We start from the raw sequence: 19,883 nt of genomic DNA, 5'->3' as shown, positions 1-19,883 counted from the left end.
TATTACAAAACAATGGCAAATCGAATTGAATCAAATCGAATCCCAATCGGAGACGCCGGATTTAATCGGATTGTAATAGAATCGCACAAAGAATTGTATCGTGTAGATTGGGCTTAAAGCCCTAGTTCTTTAACACCTGATGTGAGGAATATGGAGGCTGCCATATTTTATTTTTCTTTTAAACAATACCAGTTGCCAGGCATGGGCTCACAAGTAAGGACTCAAGTTTGTGATTTAAATGAGGCTTAATTGCCTCAGGTGTGCTGCTGGACGAGAAGGGGTTTGTTACCCTTAAGTCCGTTGTCCTCCCTGCACTCCAAACAGCTTGCACGCGTCCGATTGGACACATTGCAAGCCTCAATACGTGCACTTCCTCCAAGCCAGAAGTGCGCAGTGGTGAGTCTTGCAATAGGACGCGTGCAAGCTGTTTGGAGCACAGGGAGGACGACGGACTTATGGGTAACTAACCCCTTCTCATCTAGCCGCACACCTGAGGCAATTAAGCCTCATTTAAATCACAAATTCTTCCTTAGGGACTCTCAACTCGTGAGCCCATGCCTGCCTGGCAGTCCTGCTTTGGCAATAGTAGTATCTGAATTACATACCTGAAAGAGGAATGTGGCTAATCTTGTCATACTTCAGTCAGAGTATTTGATCTGCATGCTTGTTCAGGGTCTAAAGGTGCGTACACACATGCGACTATAGTCGTTTGAAACGATCGTTCCCCGATCATTTCAAACGACGATCGTTTGGAAAAAAAAGCAGCCAACGACCATGAAGTCTAACGACGGACGAGCTAGATCATTCAAAACGAATGATCTAGCTTGGCGGATTTTTCCCAACGACGATTGTTTGCAAAAGTAGTACATCGTTGGAAACAATCGTTCGTAATAGGCTTGACATGCGCATTTCACTATTTCTCCATGAAACTTCATTTTTTATGCGCAAGCGCAATCGTTGCTTTATTTGTTGTAACGTTCGTTTTAATGATCAGATCGTGACACACCTTTTACAACTAACTTTACTTAGGTCGTTCTTTCTTCAATTAAAAGTTAGTTCGTCGTTCATAACGAACGATCGTTGTCGCATGTGTGTACGTAGCATTAGGCTAAGAGTATTGAGAGGCAGAAGCTCATCAGGGCAGCCAGGTAATGTGTATTGTTTAAAAGGAAATTTATGTCAGCCTCCTTATCCCCATCACTTCAGGAGTCCTTTAATGTCGGGCACAGTTCAGGCTAGAGGTGTGCACAAAGAGAACCTCCATCCATTCTTCATTTGTATCCTGGGTTTGCATGATGCTTGGAACTCAGCCAAAGAAAGGCTGCAGTCACTGCATTTATTCAGCAATCAGCAGGCAAACCTGGAATATTTGCATCTTGTTGATCCTGTTTACTAATAAATGCAAACAAAAATCTACTTCACCTTCTATTTTTGTTTGTGTTTTTATAAGGCCTGGTACACACCCTACAATTTTTACTTCAAATCCCACTTTAAAAGATGACTGCAGTGAGAAGAATATGGAGACTGCCATATTTATTTCCTTTTAAAACAATACCAGTTGCCTGGCAGCCTTGATGACGTATTTGGCTGCAGAAATGTCTGAATAACACCAGACACAAACATGCAGCTAATCTTATCAGATCTAACAATGTCAGAAACACCAGATCTGCTGCTTGCTTGTTCAGGGTCTATGGCTAAAAGTATTAGAAGCTGAGGGTCAGCAGGATAGCCAGGCAACTGGTATTGCTTAGAAGGAAGTAAATATGGCAGCCTCCATATACCTCATTGCAGTTGTACTTTAAGTGATCTGATGACATATATACAGCCTATCAATTACCAGCGATTAATCCTTGTGTGTGCTACTTTTCTTCTATGTGAGATCTAAATATCGATCTGAACTTTAGCGCAAATAGGATCTGAAGTTAAGATTTTATAGTGTGTACTAGGCCTAAAACCTAAAAGAAAAGGAAAGCCTCTCTCCAAAATTAAAGTTTTCATTTTAAGGGTGAAACAGATTCAAACCCAGGATTCAAACGCATTGCTATCACTTTCTTGTCTGTAGAGTTTACAACAGCTGCGATGCAGTGAGGATGTCTCTGTATGCAAACTCTAAATGAAATACACCGATATCGCTAGTCAGACTGACCACACTATAAACAGGTTTCATGATTTTTCCACCACATAAGGTTAGAGCGTCTAGCAACCAAAGTAAATAAAAAAAAAAAAAAAACTAGTCCATTTAGGACAACTTTCTTTGAAAAGCTTTTTTGTATGATGGTGCCAGACATTCACTACATAAATAAGGTGCAAAAGAGGAAAACACGAAGAAAGTTTAACTACTTTAAACAGGGGAAACTATTACTGGCCAACCATATATTTTTGGTCTCACACCAATGCCTTCATTCCCTATGTACCCCACTGAAGCTCAGCATACCATAGTGTGGAGTTTTATTTTGAATTGTAAGCTCAAAAGAACAACCCCCCCCACTGTATGTGCACTGTGAAATGTATGTTTTATAACCCCATGTTTGAATCTTACTTTGTACAGCACCATGGAAGATTTTGGTGCTATAAATGCTTAATACCACCTGCTACAGTGTGGTCAATCCAGCTAATCATGATTACTAGTGTACTTCATTTGGATTTATAATGTCGGATCACTGCTAACCTGGTGAAAAAGCACATGCAGTTCTAACTGCCTAGAAAGACACTTGATGTGCAGAAAAAGTATGCAGGAAAACGCGCGCGTAGAAAACTGAAAGTCAAGAGTGTTCCCTGCCTACAGGAAAGTTTCAGGCAGAGTGGGACAAGTATTCAATCTTCCTAAACTATGCACAACTTTGATTTCCTCTAATAATCCTAAAGAGACCTGTAGGCTGACATCATGTACCCTGCGGGATCTATAGGACAAAGTCTAATAAACAAAAACAGTACATTAATATGAACAGATTTGCAACTTAAAATTTTAGACTTCATAAAGTCAAACATCAATAAAAAAATATTTACCAGCAATTTTATGCTTTCATCCACATTATAAATAGTCATACTTGAACCTCAAGGGTCATTAAACTAATTAAGCCATTTTCTTCATCATTGATTTAGACAAGCTGCATATGAAGATTAACAATGATCTAAAGATCAATACATAAATGACAAAATGAGGAGCCCTCTAAATCCCATTCCTGCAACAGTAAAATGTGGCAGAACAGACTCTGGAATCCATAACTAGCATTAACTGACAATGGCCTTTTTCCACAGAAAGACTAAGGCCAGTATGGTACCCCTTATCTTTCAGTAAACATTAAGGCCATAATTCACCCAACAAATTAAAGAGCTTCTTCATATTTGGGAAGATGACAAGAAAATATAATCTGAAAGAAACTTAAGCCATGTATCAGTAAATGTTTCATCACCTATCCAATGGTCTTCCTAGGATTAGAACGTTCAACCATTTATTTTATCTTTGCGCCTGTATGGTGACTACATCTCTAATTAGGCAGAAGCTACCATTTACCTGCTATAATCGATCTTTTAGATCTAGAATACTCACACTTTACTGTATACTTTTTTTGTAGACCTGGTCAATATCCAACTGGCAGTAAATTGCATGGATGGCACATTATTATTATGTACTAATATAACACGGACATCTTTTGCAGTGCATTACAATATACATAGTAATGTCACTAAAAGTCTTTCATTAGAATTCTCAAATGAATCCCTACCATTGCCACAGTCATCCTAAATTAAGAGACTGAGCCACTATAAGATTTAGGTCCAAATTAACTAGATGAAGTGACTGGGTCAGTGGATATGATAGTATACGGCCAGCTTATAGATGAGAACTAATCTAAACATCAGAATCAAAAGCATCTGAAAAATACTGACTTTTCCTGCTCAAACGCTGCAGACAGTGTATAACATAATGGATTATTTGAGCTGAGGTTAAAGGGACTCCAAGCACCTCTCATGGGTATGCCTTTAAGCCAGACGACTTCAAACAAAGTCGTGCTATGACCCCTCTGGAGGAGCCTCTTGCAATGGCCATGCGTGTCACTTTCTCTTCCTGCTTCATTCAGTGATGCACTTCTCTAACAGAGAAGACAGGGGTGACCCGGAAGTTATAACATAGCCAAGGTGGCAGTCGTGAATTTTAAACTGAAATCGAACGCAAACTGTTTGGTGTAGAACGGAGTCCCTTTAATGTCTGAGAACTAGGTTACAACCTTTTAGTGGAACAATGGTAGCTTCCTACAGAGGTTCCAAAATTAATTTTACCAATGTGACAGGTTTTATTAAAGTGGAAATGCAGTCACCTGTGTCTGATAAATGACATCATGAATATTTGAAAGATTTATGTAAATCAGCAGCCTCCATCTATGGTTTATTTTAGAGATGCCCCTGCCACTTACCCTTCCTGTAGAAGCAGCCCCAATTCTTGAAAAAATATCCTCCATCCTAGAACATCTTTACTGTAATAGCGCTCACTCACCTTTGACATAGTTACCCCCCCCCCCCCCCCCAATCTCTGCGATGTCACCTGCTGGGTAGCACTACATGGGTAGCAACATCTCATCCTGTTAAATAATCCAGCTATAAGCCTGCCTGGCACCTTGCATACTAAAGTTACCTTTGTACCTCGTGCCCAATGAATAACAAATTGTAAGCACAAATTAGAGCTACAGACTGCCTCTAGCTGTAATGGGACAAATCAGGATCCTTACAAATTGAAGCTACCACCTAATAATATTTCTTAACCGTTGGGAATGGAGCAGGCTCCTCAATTTGACAACTTGGCTACTGAATTCCATATAAATGTACCAACCCCTGATTTATAGATTATGTACACCTGTTTAATGGTTGGCCATATGCTATCACATCCAACTGCCCTGTTATTTAATTTAGAAGGTGCAAAGAAAGCCAGTGATGAAGATTCTATAAATAGAGTGGTTCTATTTTGCCCATTTAAAGCATGATCTTAACAGGAGAGGTGTGTCTGGGTGCCACCAACAGATGAACCTTCAACACAATCCACTGCAACCCTCTAGCACTCCATGCAATCCATTGCAAGTCCCCTACGTGCTATCAGTGTACATAGATAATAGTTCAGAGGGAGCTCAGAAGACATGCGGATATCAGAGAAATAAAGTCTCTTGTGATCTATAAATATCAGACAGTCCGTTATGCCAGGGTGTGAATGTTTTCATGCAGGAAGGCGTCTAACATGTGAAGTAAATGAGTTCAGGGAGCACAATGGTTGATAAATCCATTGCAGTGTTAGCAGCACAGGAGTCGATGACTAAGCAACCGTTGAGTCTTATGCTTTGTACTTCTCCTTTCCGTCTTCACTGATCACACAGATGTGCTGAAACGCAAGATACAAGTATTAAAAAAAAAAAGTAAATCACAGCACTTTGCCAAGACGCAAGACATATGTGTTAATCAGTGTAAAGAGTAAACAGGAAATGTGACACCAGCAAGTGCTTGTGAGAACCTGGCCCACCATTTACAGTACTCGGCACACTGAAATTCCACAAGTCATTCCAGTGATCAAACCTGCCGAGAATCTATTCGGAAACCGTAATGTACGGCAACCTTACAAGGTAAATTCTGTCTCCAAAACCTTCACAGAAGGCTGCAAATTAGACTGCAGTTTTGCCATGGGTAGGGATTAAGAGTGGTCATTATGAGAGGTCAGCGCCTCTTCCCATCTATTGGCATAGGCTTGAATGCATTATGTTAAAGTCAGTGTAACATCTTAAAAGGAGTAAGAAGCAGAAAACGCTGCCCTCTGATGTATTTACCTGGGGCTTCCTCCAGCCCCTTGCAGCCGACATGTCCCACACAGCATCTCTGCTCAAAGCCGCCGTCTGAATCTGCAGACACGAGAGGCTTCAGGAGCCCAAGAGTTCCCAAAGATGGGTGACTACGTACTGTGCAGGCATACGTACGTTCCCGCACATGTGCAGTACAGAGACGCCCGTCTGTGCCGCCCCTCCCGTGGTGGCACAGCCCAGCATTCGACTCATCAGTCAAATACTGCTAACATGGGTGACGGCACTGGAGTAGGTAGGTTCTATAGCTTTCCCTCTCTATAGGCAAGTATCTGGGTATTTTTTTTCACTTTTTAACAGTAGTTTTATCACATGACCTGCTACCTGCATTCGCTTTAACCACTTCCTAATATAGGTAGAAGGGTGAAAAATTGCAGGAACGTTCACGCGGTGCACTTCAGCACAATAGTTGGACTTTTATGAACCTTATTTGCACTAAAGATGCACAAATAGGACATTTATAAACGTCAATTTTGCAGGAATTGATTAAAAGGTGGCCTAAAGAGAAGACAAAATTAATCAAATTGAATACTTCAGTAGTGGGAAGCCCCCAGAGCAGAGCTTCCCCCTTCCTCAGAGTTCCAGCTGTTACCCTCTGAACATATTGGACAAGCCTTGCTGAACATGTTCTCACACTCGCGCTTCTGTCCATTTATGAGCGCGGCATCACTGTACAGGCACAAGCTATGCGGCTGCACTTGTACAAGGACAGGAGCGCAGGCACAAATAAGAGTGCCCCAGAAAGCAGCGGTGGGGCGGAGGAGAATCAAAGCCACTGACTTCCCACTGGTATCACAAGCAACATCAATGGAATGAATATCTTCTACTTACATTCAAATCTCTAAAGTATTCATTGTAGTCTAGTGCATAGCCCACTACAAACTTATCCGGCACTTCGAAACCTACAACTGGAAAAAAAATATTAAAATCACACATTGAAGAATTCAATATACAGATATCTCTGTCGCAGAAAATTCTGCCAGTTACTAATATTCCAGGCAGTGGATTCCATTGGCATTCCTTAGATGCACAGTGTGCAGTGTGCCCTGTAGTAGACTGACACAGACGATCTGTACAATATGAATACAGAACCACTATAGTATAAAATAAACCAATCCTTTTGGTGATAACGTAAGAACAAAAAGATTGGAGGAAATCTTTCCAGAGAAAGCAGTAATCCACTTTAGTCGTCACCAGGACATTTACCCCACTGGCAGGGGCATAACTATAAATCATGGGGCCCCCAGCAAAACATTGATGCCCCCTCCCCCCAATATTCACACCCTTTCCCTTGCCTACCCTTAGTGACTCTCACAGCCTGGGGGCCCATCTAACAAGGGTCATAAAGCAAGAAACCCATAACAAGTGTAGCCACAAACACACCTGATCTGAAGAATGTTCTGAAGAATCTGGTTCTGAATCTGAAGAACATACCATTCCCTTAAGGAGAGGTTCTTTTTAACCCCTTCCCGACCCCCTAACGCCGATGGGCGTCGGGACGGTGGCAGCCCCAGGACCGCCAAAAGGCATCAAGAGCTATGAGCAGAGATTAGCGCATCCCTGCTTGAGTGACAGAGCTCTGCTATTTACATTGTACAGCGATGTGATCTATTGCAGCGCTATACTGGGAACAGCCGTGTCACTTGGTTGTCCCCTGGAGAGGCTCTGATCGTGATCCCCTCTCATAGGCTGATGCCTATGAAAGAGGATCGCCGTGATTGGCTGTCAGGGGAGGAGGGGGGGGGGGGGATAAAAATATAAAAAAGAATTTTATAAAAAAAAAAAAAACACACAACAGCAGCAGCGATCAGAGTCCACCAACAGAAAGCTCTGTTGGTGGGCAGAAAAGGAGGAGTGGAGTTCACTTGCATGCTTCTTAGTTGTGTGGCTCTGCAGCAAGCTGTTAAAGCTGCAGAGCACTAAATTGTAAAAAAAATAGCTTGGTCACTGGGGGGGGGGGGGGGGGGGGGTGTGTGTGTGTAAACCTGTGGTTTTGAACTGGTTAAACAAACAAAAAATATACACTTTTAATAGGCTACTCTGTCCAACATATAGCAAAGCAGCGCTAGGGGGCAAGGCCACGATCTCTGGAAAGCTATTGTACACGAGATGTATACACGAAAACTACCAAAAAGGTGAGGACTGTTGCTGGCCCGTCCAGTAGCAGCAATAATAATGAAGAAAAAAACTACACAAGGAAAAGCTCAATAGCCCATGCATATAGTGGACAACCCTCCTCCCTGATCAGAATATATAAAATTACTTACAGTCAGGCCTATATCCAACACTCCTGGGAGTTCTCTTGACAAGTAAGCTGCAGTGACAAAAAAAAAAAAAATATTTAATAGAAACAGAAGGAGGTGAAAAATCCCAACCCTCTATCAATAGGATTGTTAGGACTTAGCCTAGAATTGAATTTACACGCTGAGCATGTGTGGTCTAAAGAAGGAAAACATTCCATGATGTTAAAAGGAAGCCAAAGTGAGAGGGATATGGAGGCTGCCATATTGATTTCCTTTTAAACAATACCAGCTGTCTGGCAGTGCTCCTGATCCTGTGTCTCTAATACTTTTAACAATAGACCCTGAACAAGCATGCAGCAGATCAGGTACTCTGACTCAGCTGACCTAGGTTTTACTCGATTAGTCATATGCTTGTTCCAGGGTTTTGACTCAGACACTACATATGCCAGAAGATCAAATGGCAACTGGCATGGTTTACAAGAAAATAAGTAGGACAGCCTGCATATCCCTCACTTTGGCCCATATGCAATTCACTTTTCCTCCTGTTTTTTCTACCCACCTTTTCTCCTGAATTTTTCCAAGGTGATTTTTAACACGTTGTCAAAAAGTCTTTTAAACCACCAGGAAGCAGGAAAAATCAAAATAATTTTGATATTTCCTTTTCACCAATTTTCGGGCACTTTTTCAATTCTACAATGCTCAGGAGCCATTTTAAAAAGGGAATATGGAAATGATCTCAGGAGAAAAAGTTAACTGCAAATGGACCCTTGTGTTCCCATTAATTTACATCAATGTATCTGTTTTCCACTCATCCAAAAGGGGGTTGGGAGGGGGGAATGATGCATGCTGTAGATTTTCCCAGCACGCATTTAATTCCCACAAGTATAGCGATACGGATGTGAATTCGCATAAGCACGAGTTGCCGCATCCATTTTGAAAATTGCCTGGGCACCCCAGTGGAAATGCAGCCTATGGCCCATTCTCTCTGGGGTGTTTTCAGCCGGTGTTTAGCGCCTTGCTGGCGATCAGGAACGCATTGCAGAACGAGTAATTCTATGATATTACTCACACTGCAATCGATTGCAATTGCACTACATGCAGTATTTTCCCAGCGATTGCATTGTGATTCTTATTCACTGGAATGATAAGTGTAAAACGCAATTGTGACAAAATCACTGACAATCTCAATGCCCAATCAAGCTTTGCGGTTCGAGTGAGAACGGGACCCAAGCTGTGTACAAATGTAGAAAACATTTTTGTTGTACCCAGGGGCCAAGTAGGGAACTTTTTCTTCTTTGTTTGCTCAGAAATCACTTTTTTTTTACGGTTTAATATTTCGGAGCAAACATTTAATTGAGCTTTATCTTATTTTATGCCTGTATTACAATAAAGTTTTGTATAATCTACAGTTGCACTGCTTTTTACCTTGCTACTTTAACCATCTTGGGATTATACTTCTGCAACATTGCAAGCAAGGTTTTCATCGTTTTTCCAGTATCAATAATGTCCTGTGGAAAAAGAATACGAATATCTCTTTAGTTTGCCATGAACACCCCTCCTCCTATTGACCATTTGCCTAATATACAAAGCTCTCTTCACAAGATAAAATTTACACAATTGTGGTTTTATCAGACATAGCTAATGAGTGGAAAGTAAACAACCTCCTTAAAGGACTTACGAGGTCAAAAGCACTAAAAAAAGTAAAGTACCTGCATGATGTTTAAATGCACGGAGGACGCCATCCGCGCTCCCCCCCCCCCTTCCCCCAGTGCAGTTCTGCCGGGTCCCCTTCGTGAAATCGCCCAACGTACCGCTCGCGACCCCACAGGCCGGGTCGGGCTCTTCTGCCACTCCTAATATGGCCGCCGGAGCTGGCCGCGGCTGCGCAGTCCGCATTGCCGCAAGTGCGGCTGCGCAGCTCTAGGGCCAACCCCCGAACCACGCACTGTAGCGTGGATCAGAGGGGGAGGCCGTAGAGCTGCGCAGAGTTATGATTTTAACTACCATTGGATGATCTTTCTTCAGCATTCTAAACGTAACCCCTTGGTCTTCAAAATGGTACATTAATAGCCTACTATTAAAGTCCCACTTAGCTGTATTAAATCCCATTAATGTACATCGGGTTGTGGTACAAAAATCATCCAACTCCTCAGTTTTATGAATCCTACTCCAGGTACACAAAATTGCTCCAACTCCTCAGCTCTGGCATGTCCGTAGGTACTGGTCCCCCCCCCCCCCCCCCCCCTTAGGTCTTTGGCTATGTGAAATTCAGGGCTATTTTGAAGGTATGTAGGAGATGCAAAGTCCTTTCTGTGTAGAATGACAAAAGTCTTGCTGAGTGTTAGGGGGGGGGGGGGGGGGGATGTAATATGTGTGCCTTTGTGAGAGCTAGGACAAGCTAAATGTGTGTCGTTTTGAATGTTGGAGATGTGAAATTACTTTGCACTAGAATGTATGGGAGAAGAAGTAAGTTGGAGGCGATGTGAAACTCCTTTTCCACAGCCGTGTGATTTATACTCTAAGTACGCCCAGCGGTTGGTGCTGAGAGGCAATATCAGCACCCTTTTCTGAAGAAACACCCTCCGACGTCTCTGCATGACTCTACTACAATCTCCTTTTAAAGGACACGATTACTCCTATACTAACCACTGAGGGCCACCAAACAGTACAGAGCTGAAGCACCGAGACATTTTAGCTCTGGTCAGCAGAGTAAACATTAACTCGGCGCCGCTCAGTTCGGCGTGGGGAGAGCCGAATGACAGCTCTCACCATGCCGCAAAACTCTGAGGCGGCGTTAAATACTATTTCCCCTCCGAGTTGTCGCAACTCGGAGGGAGATGTAATTCGGGGTCTGGCAGCCGCCGGAGCACAGAAATACTACTACGCGCCCCGCGCAGCATAACATTGCTGTTATGGGGCGCCCAGCTTCGCCGCTCAGCTCTCAGAGTCGCGCGCCGAAATTAACTGATCCGGGTCTGTAGTGTTCAAACGCCTTTCTTATACTTCTGCTACATTTCAGGACAACAGTATACCACTAACCAAAACTGACTGGCTATAAATACTGTGTGTAAACTCCTTTACGTCTGCTTCCTGTATCTAAATGTGCCTGTCCATCAAATTCCATAGAAGAAATTTGTCAAACATTAAAAGTTTTGCTTTGCATCTACAGTAATACAAAAATGATAGGACATCTTATGCCATACTGTCTTTTTCTGCCACCATATTATTCCATTCTGAGCAGCAAATTCTCTAACCAAACATTACTTAAAATACAGACAATGGCTTCAATTCATCAAGCATTACCGCATTGGGTAATGCTGAAAACAGCTGAGTTAACGGAGCACTTAAGAAAATGTTAATTCATCAAAGCTGTTACCGAATGAGAAGCTGAAATGACAGAGCAATGAGATAAATTACCGACTTGTGCTCAACACATGTCAGCAAATGTCAGTAAATGTTAATTCATCAAGGTTACCACATTCGCTAGCACATTCGGTGTTTATCTCCAGCTCTCCCCTGTCGTTACAGGCTTCCAAAGCCTTCTGTGTGAATGTTTTCATGATTAACAGGAGCAGGCAGCCAATAGAAACAGCCCCTGTTCTCCTGCAAGTGCAGCTGATAGGTCACACAGGCTTCTCCACACAAGCTTTCAGACCCCCCAGGCAGTGAGCAGAGAGAACGGTGGTGTAACCCTTTGAGTCCCTGTTTGAATATGCAAAGATGCAAGTGGTGAAATCACCAAGCATGGCATTTGTAATGTCTCCAGGAAGTTTATCTACATTGTGGCAAATAAGTAAAATGTTAAGAAACACTGATGGACAGATTCAGAGCAGCAGAGGCAGTATAAGCAACAGTAAATATAACACGTTTACATGTAAAGGGATGTCTGGATGCCTTCTATTGTTATCAGCTTGTAACAACACAGGGACATTCCAAGCTGCTCTGCACCACTCTGCTGTTATCTAACAGCCTTTGATGAACTGAAGCCAATGAAAGAAAGATGATAAATAACTACTCACCTCAACAATTAGAACATTCTGCAAAGAAATATAAAAGAAAAATATTTGAATAAGACCTGCATTTACTGGATAATATTATCTTGATGTAAAATATATAAATATAGCCTGTAGCAGTTCTACAAACACAGCAATGTGCCCTCAAATTTCTTCCTCAACCGAGTTCCTGGATGTGCTGTACTTCATCAGGACATAGAACAAGCCTCAGTAAGGGTAGAAAAGTCTGGCCAACGAATAACCTAAACTATCAGGTTTACAAACTACAATAGTAGAAGCAGAGCTGGTTCTATAGCAGAGCAGCAGTGGAGAACATAGCTGGGCTCATATGCAATGTTAGCTGCTGATTTGTGGTAAATAAATATATAAATAAATAGGGCAATCTCTAAAGAGTAAGTGCACTTCTAATGTGCCTTATAATAATAATAATAATCCGAACATTTATATAGCGCTTTTCTCCTGTTGGACTCAAAGCGCTCAAGAGCTGCAGCCACTGGGATGCGCTCAAGAGGCCACCCTGCAGTGTTAGGGAGTCTAGCCTTGGAACTCCTTACTGAATAGGTACTGACCCTATCCAGGATTAGAACCCTGGTCTCCCATGTCAAAGGCAGAGCCCTTAACCAGTACACTATCCAGCCACTTATCCAAGTTAATTCGACGTCTACTATTTGGCTTTTGCTATACCACGTACATCTTGTGGGATTAAAGTGGATCCGAGATAAAACTTTTACTCATTGCATAATTGTGTTCCTTTCATATAGTTTATAGGGCATTCCCCAACCCAAATACTTTGTTTTGTTTTAATACTCTAATTCCCTATAAACTAAACAAGTCTCGCCCACAGCTCCTTTTGTGCCTTGGCACTATACCAAGGGCTTATGGGAGTTCAGTCTGGGCAGGAGGAGGTTACTAGCCATTGATTTCAGAGGCAGAGGGGAGGAGGGAGGAGGAGAGGGGTCTGAATTTACACACAGGCAAGCTGATAGCATCTCCAGCCCTCAACCTGTGACAATGTGACAAACAGAACATGGCTGCCCTTATTGTATCACAGGAATAAATAATCAAACTTTTGAAGCTGTTTGCAGCTAGATATGCTGTTTAAACTATCTAAACAAGTTACTTGTTATAGTTAGTTTTTTTTATCTCGGATCCGCTTTAAAAGGCACAAGTGATGTCACGCGGGTAGCTGAGTTTCATGTAGTGTGTGTACGGGGCCTATACTACTCGATCGGGCAGTCCCCTATGACACTTAAAGAGACACTGAAGCGAAAAAAAAATATATGATATAATGAATTGGTTGTGTACTATGAATAATTACTAGAAGATTAGCAGCAAAGAAAATATTCTCACACTTTTCAGGTATATAGTGTTTTTTCTAACATTGCATTATTCTATAATATGTGCAGATTACACAACAATCAGCATTCAAAATGATTCTTTCAGAGCAGTCTGTGAAGTAATGATCTCTCCTCTAGCAGAGAAAAAGTAAACAGTTCACTTACAGTTGAGATAATAAAAGTCAGATAACAGCCCTCTCCACGACTTAAGGGGCCCATACACTCAGCCGATTTTCTGGCCGACCGATCGATCGTTTGCAAATCGGTTGGCCAATCAACCGATCGATGGCCGATTTCGATGGATTTCGATGGATTTCCATCGAACTGGCAGGGTGGAAAATTTAGGTCGATCTGATGAGATGGCTTATCAGTTTGCATTAGCCTTAATGGAAATCTGATGGCAAAAAAATGCCATCAGATCGAATTTCAATAGATTTCAAACTGAAATCTATTGGAATTCTATCCTGGTAAAAAATGTTCTAAAAACGCATCAGATAGATCATCAGATGCATTTCTTACATATCTGCTGCCAATCTGACGAGTGTATGGGCACCTTAACTTAGTCGGAGAGCTTAATAGCTTGTTTGCATAGAGATAGCAACTGGAGTTTCTCAACTCTTCCTGTACTGGAAACAATTAGACTGATGTATCTGATCTTAAAGAGGAACTGTAACATGAAAAGATCCCCTGGGGGGTACTCACCTCGGGTGGGGGAAGCCTCCGGATCCTAATGAGGCTTCCCACGCCGTCCTCCATCCGTCAGGGGTCTCGCTGCAGCCCTCCGTGGAGTCCGGGCAGTGGTGACGTCAATATTTACCTTCCTGGCTCCTGCGCAGGCGCTCTGACGGCTGTCGGCTCCGAACTACACGGAAATACCCGATCGCCGTCGGGTCTGCTCTACTGCGCAGGCGCAAGTTTCCTGCGCCTGCGCAGTAGAGCGGACCCGAATGAGATCGGGTATTTCCGTGTAGTTCGGAACGGAAAGCCGCCACAGCGCCCCCGCTGGAGCCAGCAAAGGTAAATATTGAACTGACAGTCGGCACAGTCGCCGGCTGTTCGGAGGGCTGCGGCGAGACCCCCGTGGGACAGAGGACGGCGTGGGAAGCCTCATTAGGATCCGGAGGCTTCCCCCACCCGAGGTGAGTACCCCCCAGGGGATCTTTTTAATGTTACAGAGTCTCTTTAAGGTTTTATTTCTTAGCTGTACTACACATACAAATCATAATATCATCATTTTTTTTTCGCTTCAGTGTCTCTTTAAAGCAGACCGAACTCGAACGTTCTCTCTGCTCTAAAAAAAAAGATATGCAACAGCATAATATCCTTTAAATAAAAAAACTTTTGTTACAGCTGATCCAAATCCTAAAATAAATCTGCACGGTTTCTACTTCCTGATTCATGAAAGCAGACATAACATACTGTTCTTTCAAATGAGCTTATCTGCCATCTCTGTCATGGCAGTCAGGTGAAAAAAGGGAAGAGAACAAATTACATCTTGTGATTAGACACAGATGAGGGGAATTAGACAGGCTAAACTCTCTAAATACATACAGGGTGCATTTCTCTCTGTTTTCCTTCTGTCCTGTGTAAGAGTTCTGGTCCACTTTAAAGGCTAGGCTAGGATGTTGAATACAAACCTTTCCTGTCAAAGTGGAAAGATCATCCCCTCCTATAACTTTTATGTCACCCGTAGACTGATCATTCTGCAGGAAAACAGAAAGGCAGGGTCAGACATTAAACAAAAAACTTAAAATAAATAATATACTTAACATGTGATTTAAATAATACATTTATAAAAATGGCACAAGAAGAAGAGCCAGCAAACTACTCTCCACACTCACTTATGTTTAGGGAGAACCTGGACGTAAATAAAATAAAAAAAATAGGGATTATTGTACCCTCTTAAGAAGTGGGAGGCCTCCAGCGCGCGCTCTGCTATAGGGGACTGGAGGATGGCGTGGAAAGCCTCTATATAACAGAGGCCTCCCTCTTCTTAGGCAAGCATTTTTTTTTCCTACCCAAGGCTCCTCTCTGATACACATCAAAAAAGTGCTGGCACTATGCACCATGGGAAACAAAAAAGTGTTTCCAATCTCTCCTAAGATGTATAGAAGCACTTGAGACGGCAAGGGTGAGAAAACTTATACCTACCTGGGGCTTCCTTCAGCCCCCTCCAGGCTCATCACTCCCTTGCCATCCTCCTCCGCGCCTGGATCTTCCACAATATGCCCTGGAAAGTCCTTCGGTCCAGGACATATTGCGCATGCGCGTCCCAGAGTGCGGCGATTGGAAGACTTTTTGGGGTCAGTTCTAGAAGATCCATGAATTGGAGGATGACAAAGAGGGAGCGATAAGCCTGGAGGAAGCCCCAGGTATGTATAATCCCCTCTCAGGTACACGTTAAAAGACAACTGAAGCGAGATGGGTAAGGAGGATGCCATATTCATTTCCTTTTAAGCAATACCAGCTGCCTGGCAGCCTTGCTGATCCTCTACCTCTAATAATTTTAGCCACAGAGACCCTGAATAAGCATGAGCAGATCCAAAGTTTGATATTGTCAGATCTGACAAGATTAGCTGCATGCTCATGTCTGATGTTTTTCAGACAGTACTGCAGCCAAATAGATCATGCAGGGCTGCCAGGCAACTGGTATGGTTTAAAAGGAAATGTCAGCCTGCACATCCCTCTCACTTCAGTTGTCCTTTTTATTTCCTCAGGCAACAACTTGGGGGTCAAGAACTGCACAAACAAGTCAACCTACAAGCTAGCCATGCATCTTGTGCTGTGGAGTAGGAAGAGGGGACAATAGCACGCTGCATAATGGAGCAAGATGGGCAAGGAGGAGAACAATTATCTCAGCCTTCCGGACACTCCTCTTTCCTCAGCAGGTAGCATATAAGCTAGTTCCAGGCAGGATAAGGGAGAAATAACAGGAGCAGCAAACTGTAATAAGAAAATGTATTTCTAATGAGTGAGTAATTACACAAAGTGATTTTTGTGTTGTGTAACAGGAGAGAAGTGAAGCAGGGCAGCACAGGCAGGTGACTGTTGTACAGAAAAAGGTGCAGTAGGCTGCATGTAAATAACAGAAGGTGCTGACATTTCATATCCTGTTTCAGAATCAAAAAACAATCCATTTCACTGCATTGCTGTGTTTTGGCACAATGGGCATGATTCACATAGCTTTTTCACCTGTTTTTACCTTACCTATGTTACATTTTTAAGCACCAAAGAGCAAAAATATAATATAATTAAGGTAAGAAAAGTAGTATTGCAATGAAGTAAATCAGGAATAACTTTGAGCGATTATTTTGCTTGTAAATGTGCTGAAAGGTTATTTTATTAATTGGGTGATAAAAAGGGATCAAAGTTGATGCAAATTTGTATGCAAATATAAGCAGCTTGAAAATTGACCAATTTAAACCTGGGATTAAATTGATTGGTTCATTTTCAAATTGAATATATTTGCATAATTTGGGAATTTGCATCTCATTGATCATCCCTAGTGATAAATAAGTCATGTACAAGAAGTTTTGTGAAATGAGCCCAAGGTGTCACCAAGGCAGTTAGACTTTAGCTGCAATTCTGTTATAAGCCACCAGATGGCTGCAAAATTCTCTAAGACTTTACTTACACAGTAACTTTTCAGCCTAATGAAATCTACAGTCATAGGGATGGATCGGTCACTGTTTCGATTCAATGCCTTAATGTAGTCCAGCAGGTCAGCAAAAAACTTGTATCCACCTTTCAGTACGCAGAGTGCAACTATATGATGACCACCCATGTCTTTCATGATATCTCGCGCTAACCGCTCCGTCCTGCAGCAGAAACGAGAAAGTCATTAAAAAGCATATCCCCATCATGTACGACAAGACAAATAACATTTATATCGCGCTTTTCTCCTGGCGGACTCAAAGCACCAGAGCTGCAGCCACTAGGGCGCGCTCTATAGGCAGTAGCAGTGTTAAAGCAGTAGGATCAGCCATACTAGGCGAGGGAAAAAAAACACATAAGTAGATAAATACTTGATCTACTTACATAACACATGTATTATACGGTCCACGTTTTGATTTCAGTGAATGTTATATAGTAAAGGACGAGAATTCTGTTCCTGGTGGGGCCATGTCTTTTTCCCACAGTTAAGGCTAACTCGTGATGTCATTTCTGCCCTTTACTTTTTTTTCTTGTCTCCTCCAATTGCTGAGTCGCCTCAGCCTTGCTTGTAAACACAAGTGAGTAGGGGGATTAGGTTTCAGATAAGAAGCTGGCAGGGAAATAAAGGGAAGAGGAGGAATAGATTATAGATAAAAAGAACCCCCAGCATGCAATTCTTTGGCACGACTACTAAAGGGCCAGTGTTTCCTTAAGTATGTGATAACTCCAAATCATAACAGCAGAAAAAGTTTTGAAAGTTTTGAATGCAGGCTTAGCATCTTTATCACTTAATACACTCAGACCAGTTGCTGTTGAAATTTGATTTTTATGGTGACGATACCGCTTTAAGAAGACTTGCCTAACTGCCAACTGAATAGGTGCTGGCTTACTGAACAGACAGAGCCGAGATATGTATGGAGAATAACCCCTGATAAATTAACAGATCTGAAAATTTCTTGTACAGATTCTATAATTCACTATATTGCACTCCCCATGTCTTCCTAAATTACCATAATATTGATAGAGCGGCCCATTGGGGGAGGGGGAAGAGATATTTTTGGCCGACATTCTAACACAGGGCTTGGAGGCTGCAAAACAAGAATATAAATCACAAGTGTATCCCATATGACCCCCATTCTCTATGCTCTGCAGGCAATCCTCACGGAACACTACAAACGAAGAGTTGGGTGGGGGTTGGGGTAAGCCCTCCTTTCTGAAAAGCCAGTGTTTAAAGCTATTCTCACCTGGCTAAATCTAGTCCCTCCACTGGCCCTTCAATCAGCAGTGTGGTATTGACTACAGTATTACTACTAACTGTGTAGTCCCTGTGCAGCCACTAGATGTTGGTATTTAAATGCCATTCAAAAAAAAAAGGATCATGGCAAAGAAAGCTGCTTCACTCCTAAAGTGATGGATTATAGATGGTGGCTTTAAGCAAATGATTGCGATAATCTGTTAAATCCCTAGTTTTAAATGAGGCAACGCTAAACTTTCCAGTAGAGCGTTTAGGGTCCTCTAGGTTCAGCACAAAGAAATTCAGGTTGGTCTGGTTCTTTTTACTCCACCATATTTGAAGGGGAATAGTGTGTATAGCAATTACATGGTAGGCCGATAACGGTTGCATTTTTTTTTGATTGGCCCAGGGAACACGTGTTACCATTCACCAATCATAAATAAGTCAGTCCCGTTGGATGCGCATGGCGGGCCCTCATGCACTGAGGCGGCAGCAACACAAAATATTCTGTTGCCATAAAGAGGGTCACACAGGACATTGTAATGTGTTTAGTTGCCATTAAGTGGTTAAACAAACTAAAAGTTTAGTACACTTCAAAAGAAACAATTAGAGATGTACCGACTATCATCTTTCGGCCTCTTTTCCATGAGCAGCTGAAGGCAATGAATTCACGCCTTGTCAGCTGCTCCTGTCCACCAGCAGAGTACATGCTAGCACTCAGCATAACCAGTGGATGGGCGGGCATCCATGCCCCCCCTCCACGCAACTGCATCTAAGCATGACGGTTACTGTGCTCAGACACGACATGAGACCAATGGTGTTATACCGAAAGCTCCATGCGATTGCAGCCACATGGCGCTTGAGACCAGCAGCCGGGTGACTGAACTGCTTTACAAGATAGTCACACTTGCAAAAAGTATCTAGATACGCTCTCTTTACTTGCTAAGACAATGTTTTCTAGTTAGGAACAAATAACCCAGAGTAAGGTCTCGCACACAGCTCTTCCAAGACAGTAAAAATCACTGTAAAATACCAATGGGGTCGCCCAGGGCTCTAAAACTTTAAGGCTGCATTTCCACTTGTGCGGTGCGAATCGCCGCGGTAAAAATTCGCATGCGGTTCTATGCGAATTTTCACGCGAATTTGCATGCAAATACGCATGGATGACGATGTATGCGAATTTAACCATGCCAGTGCTGGTGTGATTTTTCCATTGTTTCTATGCGAATTCGCATAAAAATTCGCATACCCAAACCGCATGCGAATTTCCTATTAAATACATTGTATGCGATTCGCATAGCGGTATGCGAATTCTGATGGCTCTGCCATCCGAATTTTTTCTGCACAGAAAAACGCACAGGAATCCTGACAAGTGGAAACAGTCCCATTCACTTGTATTGCTATGCGAATTTGCATGCGAATTCGCGATAGTGGAAATGGGCCCTCATCTATTCGCATTTGGTATATGTGAGCTTTGTATAGTCTACAGATTACTAGTAAAGATCTAAATGGGAATTTAGGCCATGAAACAATATGCGTTCACGTTATAGAAAAGTGTAACAAGGTCA

At 42.4% G+C, this 19,883-nt stretch overlaps 1 protein-coding gene across 1 annotated transcript in view; it reads right to left on the bottom strand.

The window, feature by feature from the left end:
• Window positions 1-4,518: 4,518 nt before the first annotated feature.
• HPRT1 (hypoxanthine phosphoribosyltransferase 1) overlaps window positions 4,519-19,883 on the bottom strand; it is a 60,287-nt gene continuing 44,922 nt past the window's right edge. Inside the window, exons 3-9 of the mRNA XM_068250952.1 lie at window positions 17,062-17,245; window positions 15,065-15,130; window positions 12,097-12,114; window positions 9,503-9,585; window positions 8,102-8,148; window positions 6,666-6,742; window positions 4,519-5,365 (exon numbers count right to left, since the gene is read on the bottom strand). Of these exons, the coding sequence (XP_068107053.1) occupies window positions 5,318-5,365; window positions 6,666-6,742; window positions 8,102-8,148; window positions 9,503-9,585; window positions 12,097-12,114; window positions 15,065-15,130; window positions 17,062-17,245 (523 nt within the window). The 3' untranslated portion in view covers window positions 4,519-5,317. The remainder of the gene's footprint in view (window positions 5,366-6,665; window positions 6,743-8,101; window positions 8,149-9,502; window positions 9,586-12,096; window positions 12,115-15,064; window positions 15,131-17,061; window positions 17,246-19,883) is intronic.

Source organism: Hyperolius riggenbachi, chromosome 8, assembly GCF_040937935.1.
Source record: "Hyperolius riggenbachi isolate aHypRig1 chromosome 8, aHypRig1.pri, whole genome shotgun sequence".
In the NCBI taxonomy this organism is placed as follows: domain Eukaryota; kingdom Metazoa; phylum Chordata; class Amphibia; order Anura; family Hyperoliidae; genus Hyperolius; species Hyperolius riggenbachi.
The sequence above is the reverse complement of the archived record's forward strand: the minus strand, read 5'-3'. Positions and strand labels throughout refer to the sequence as shown.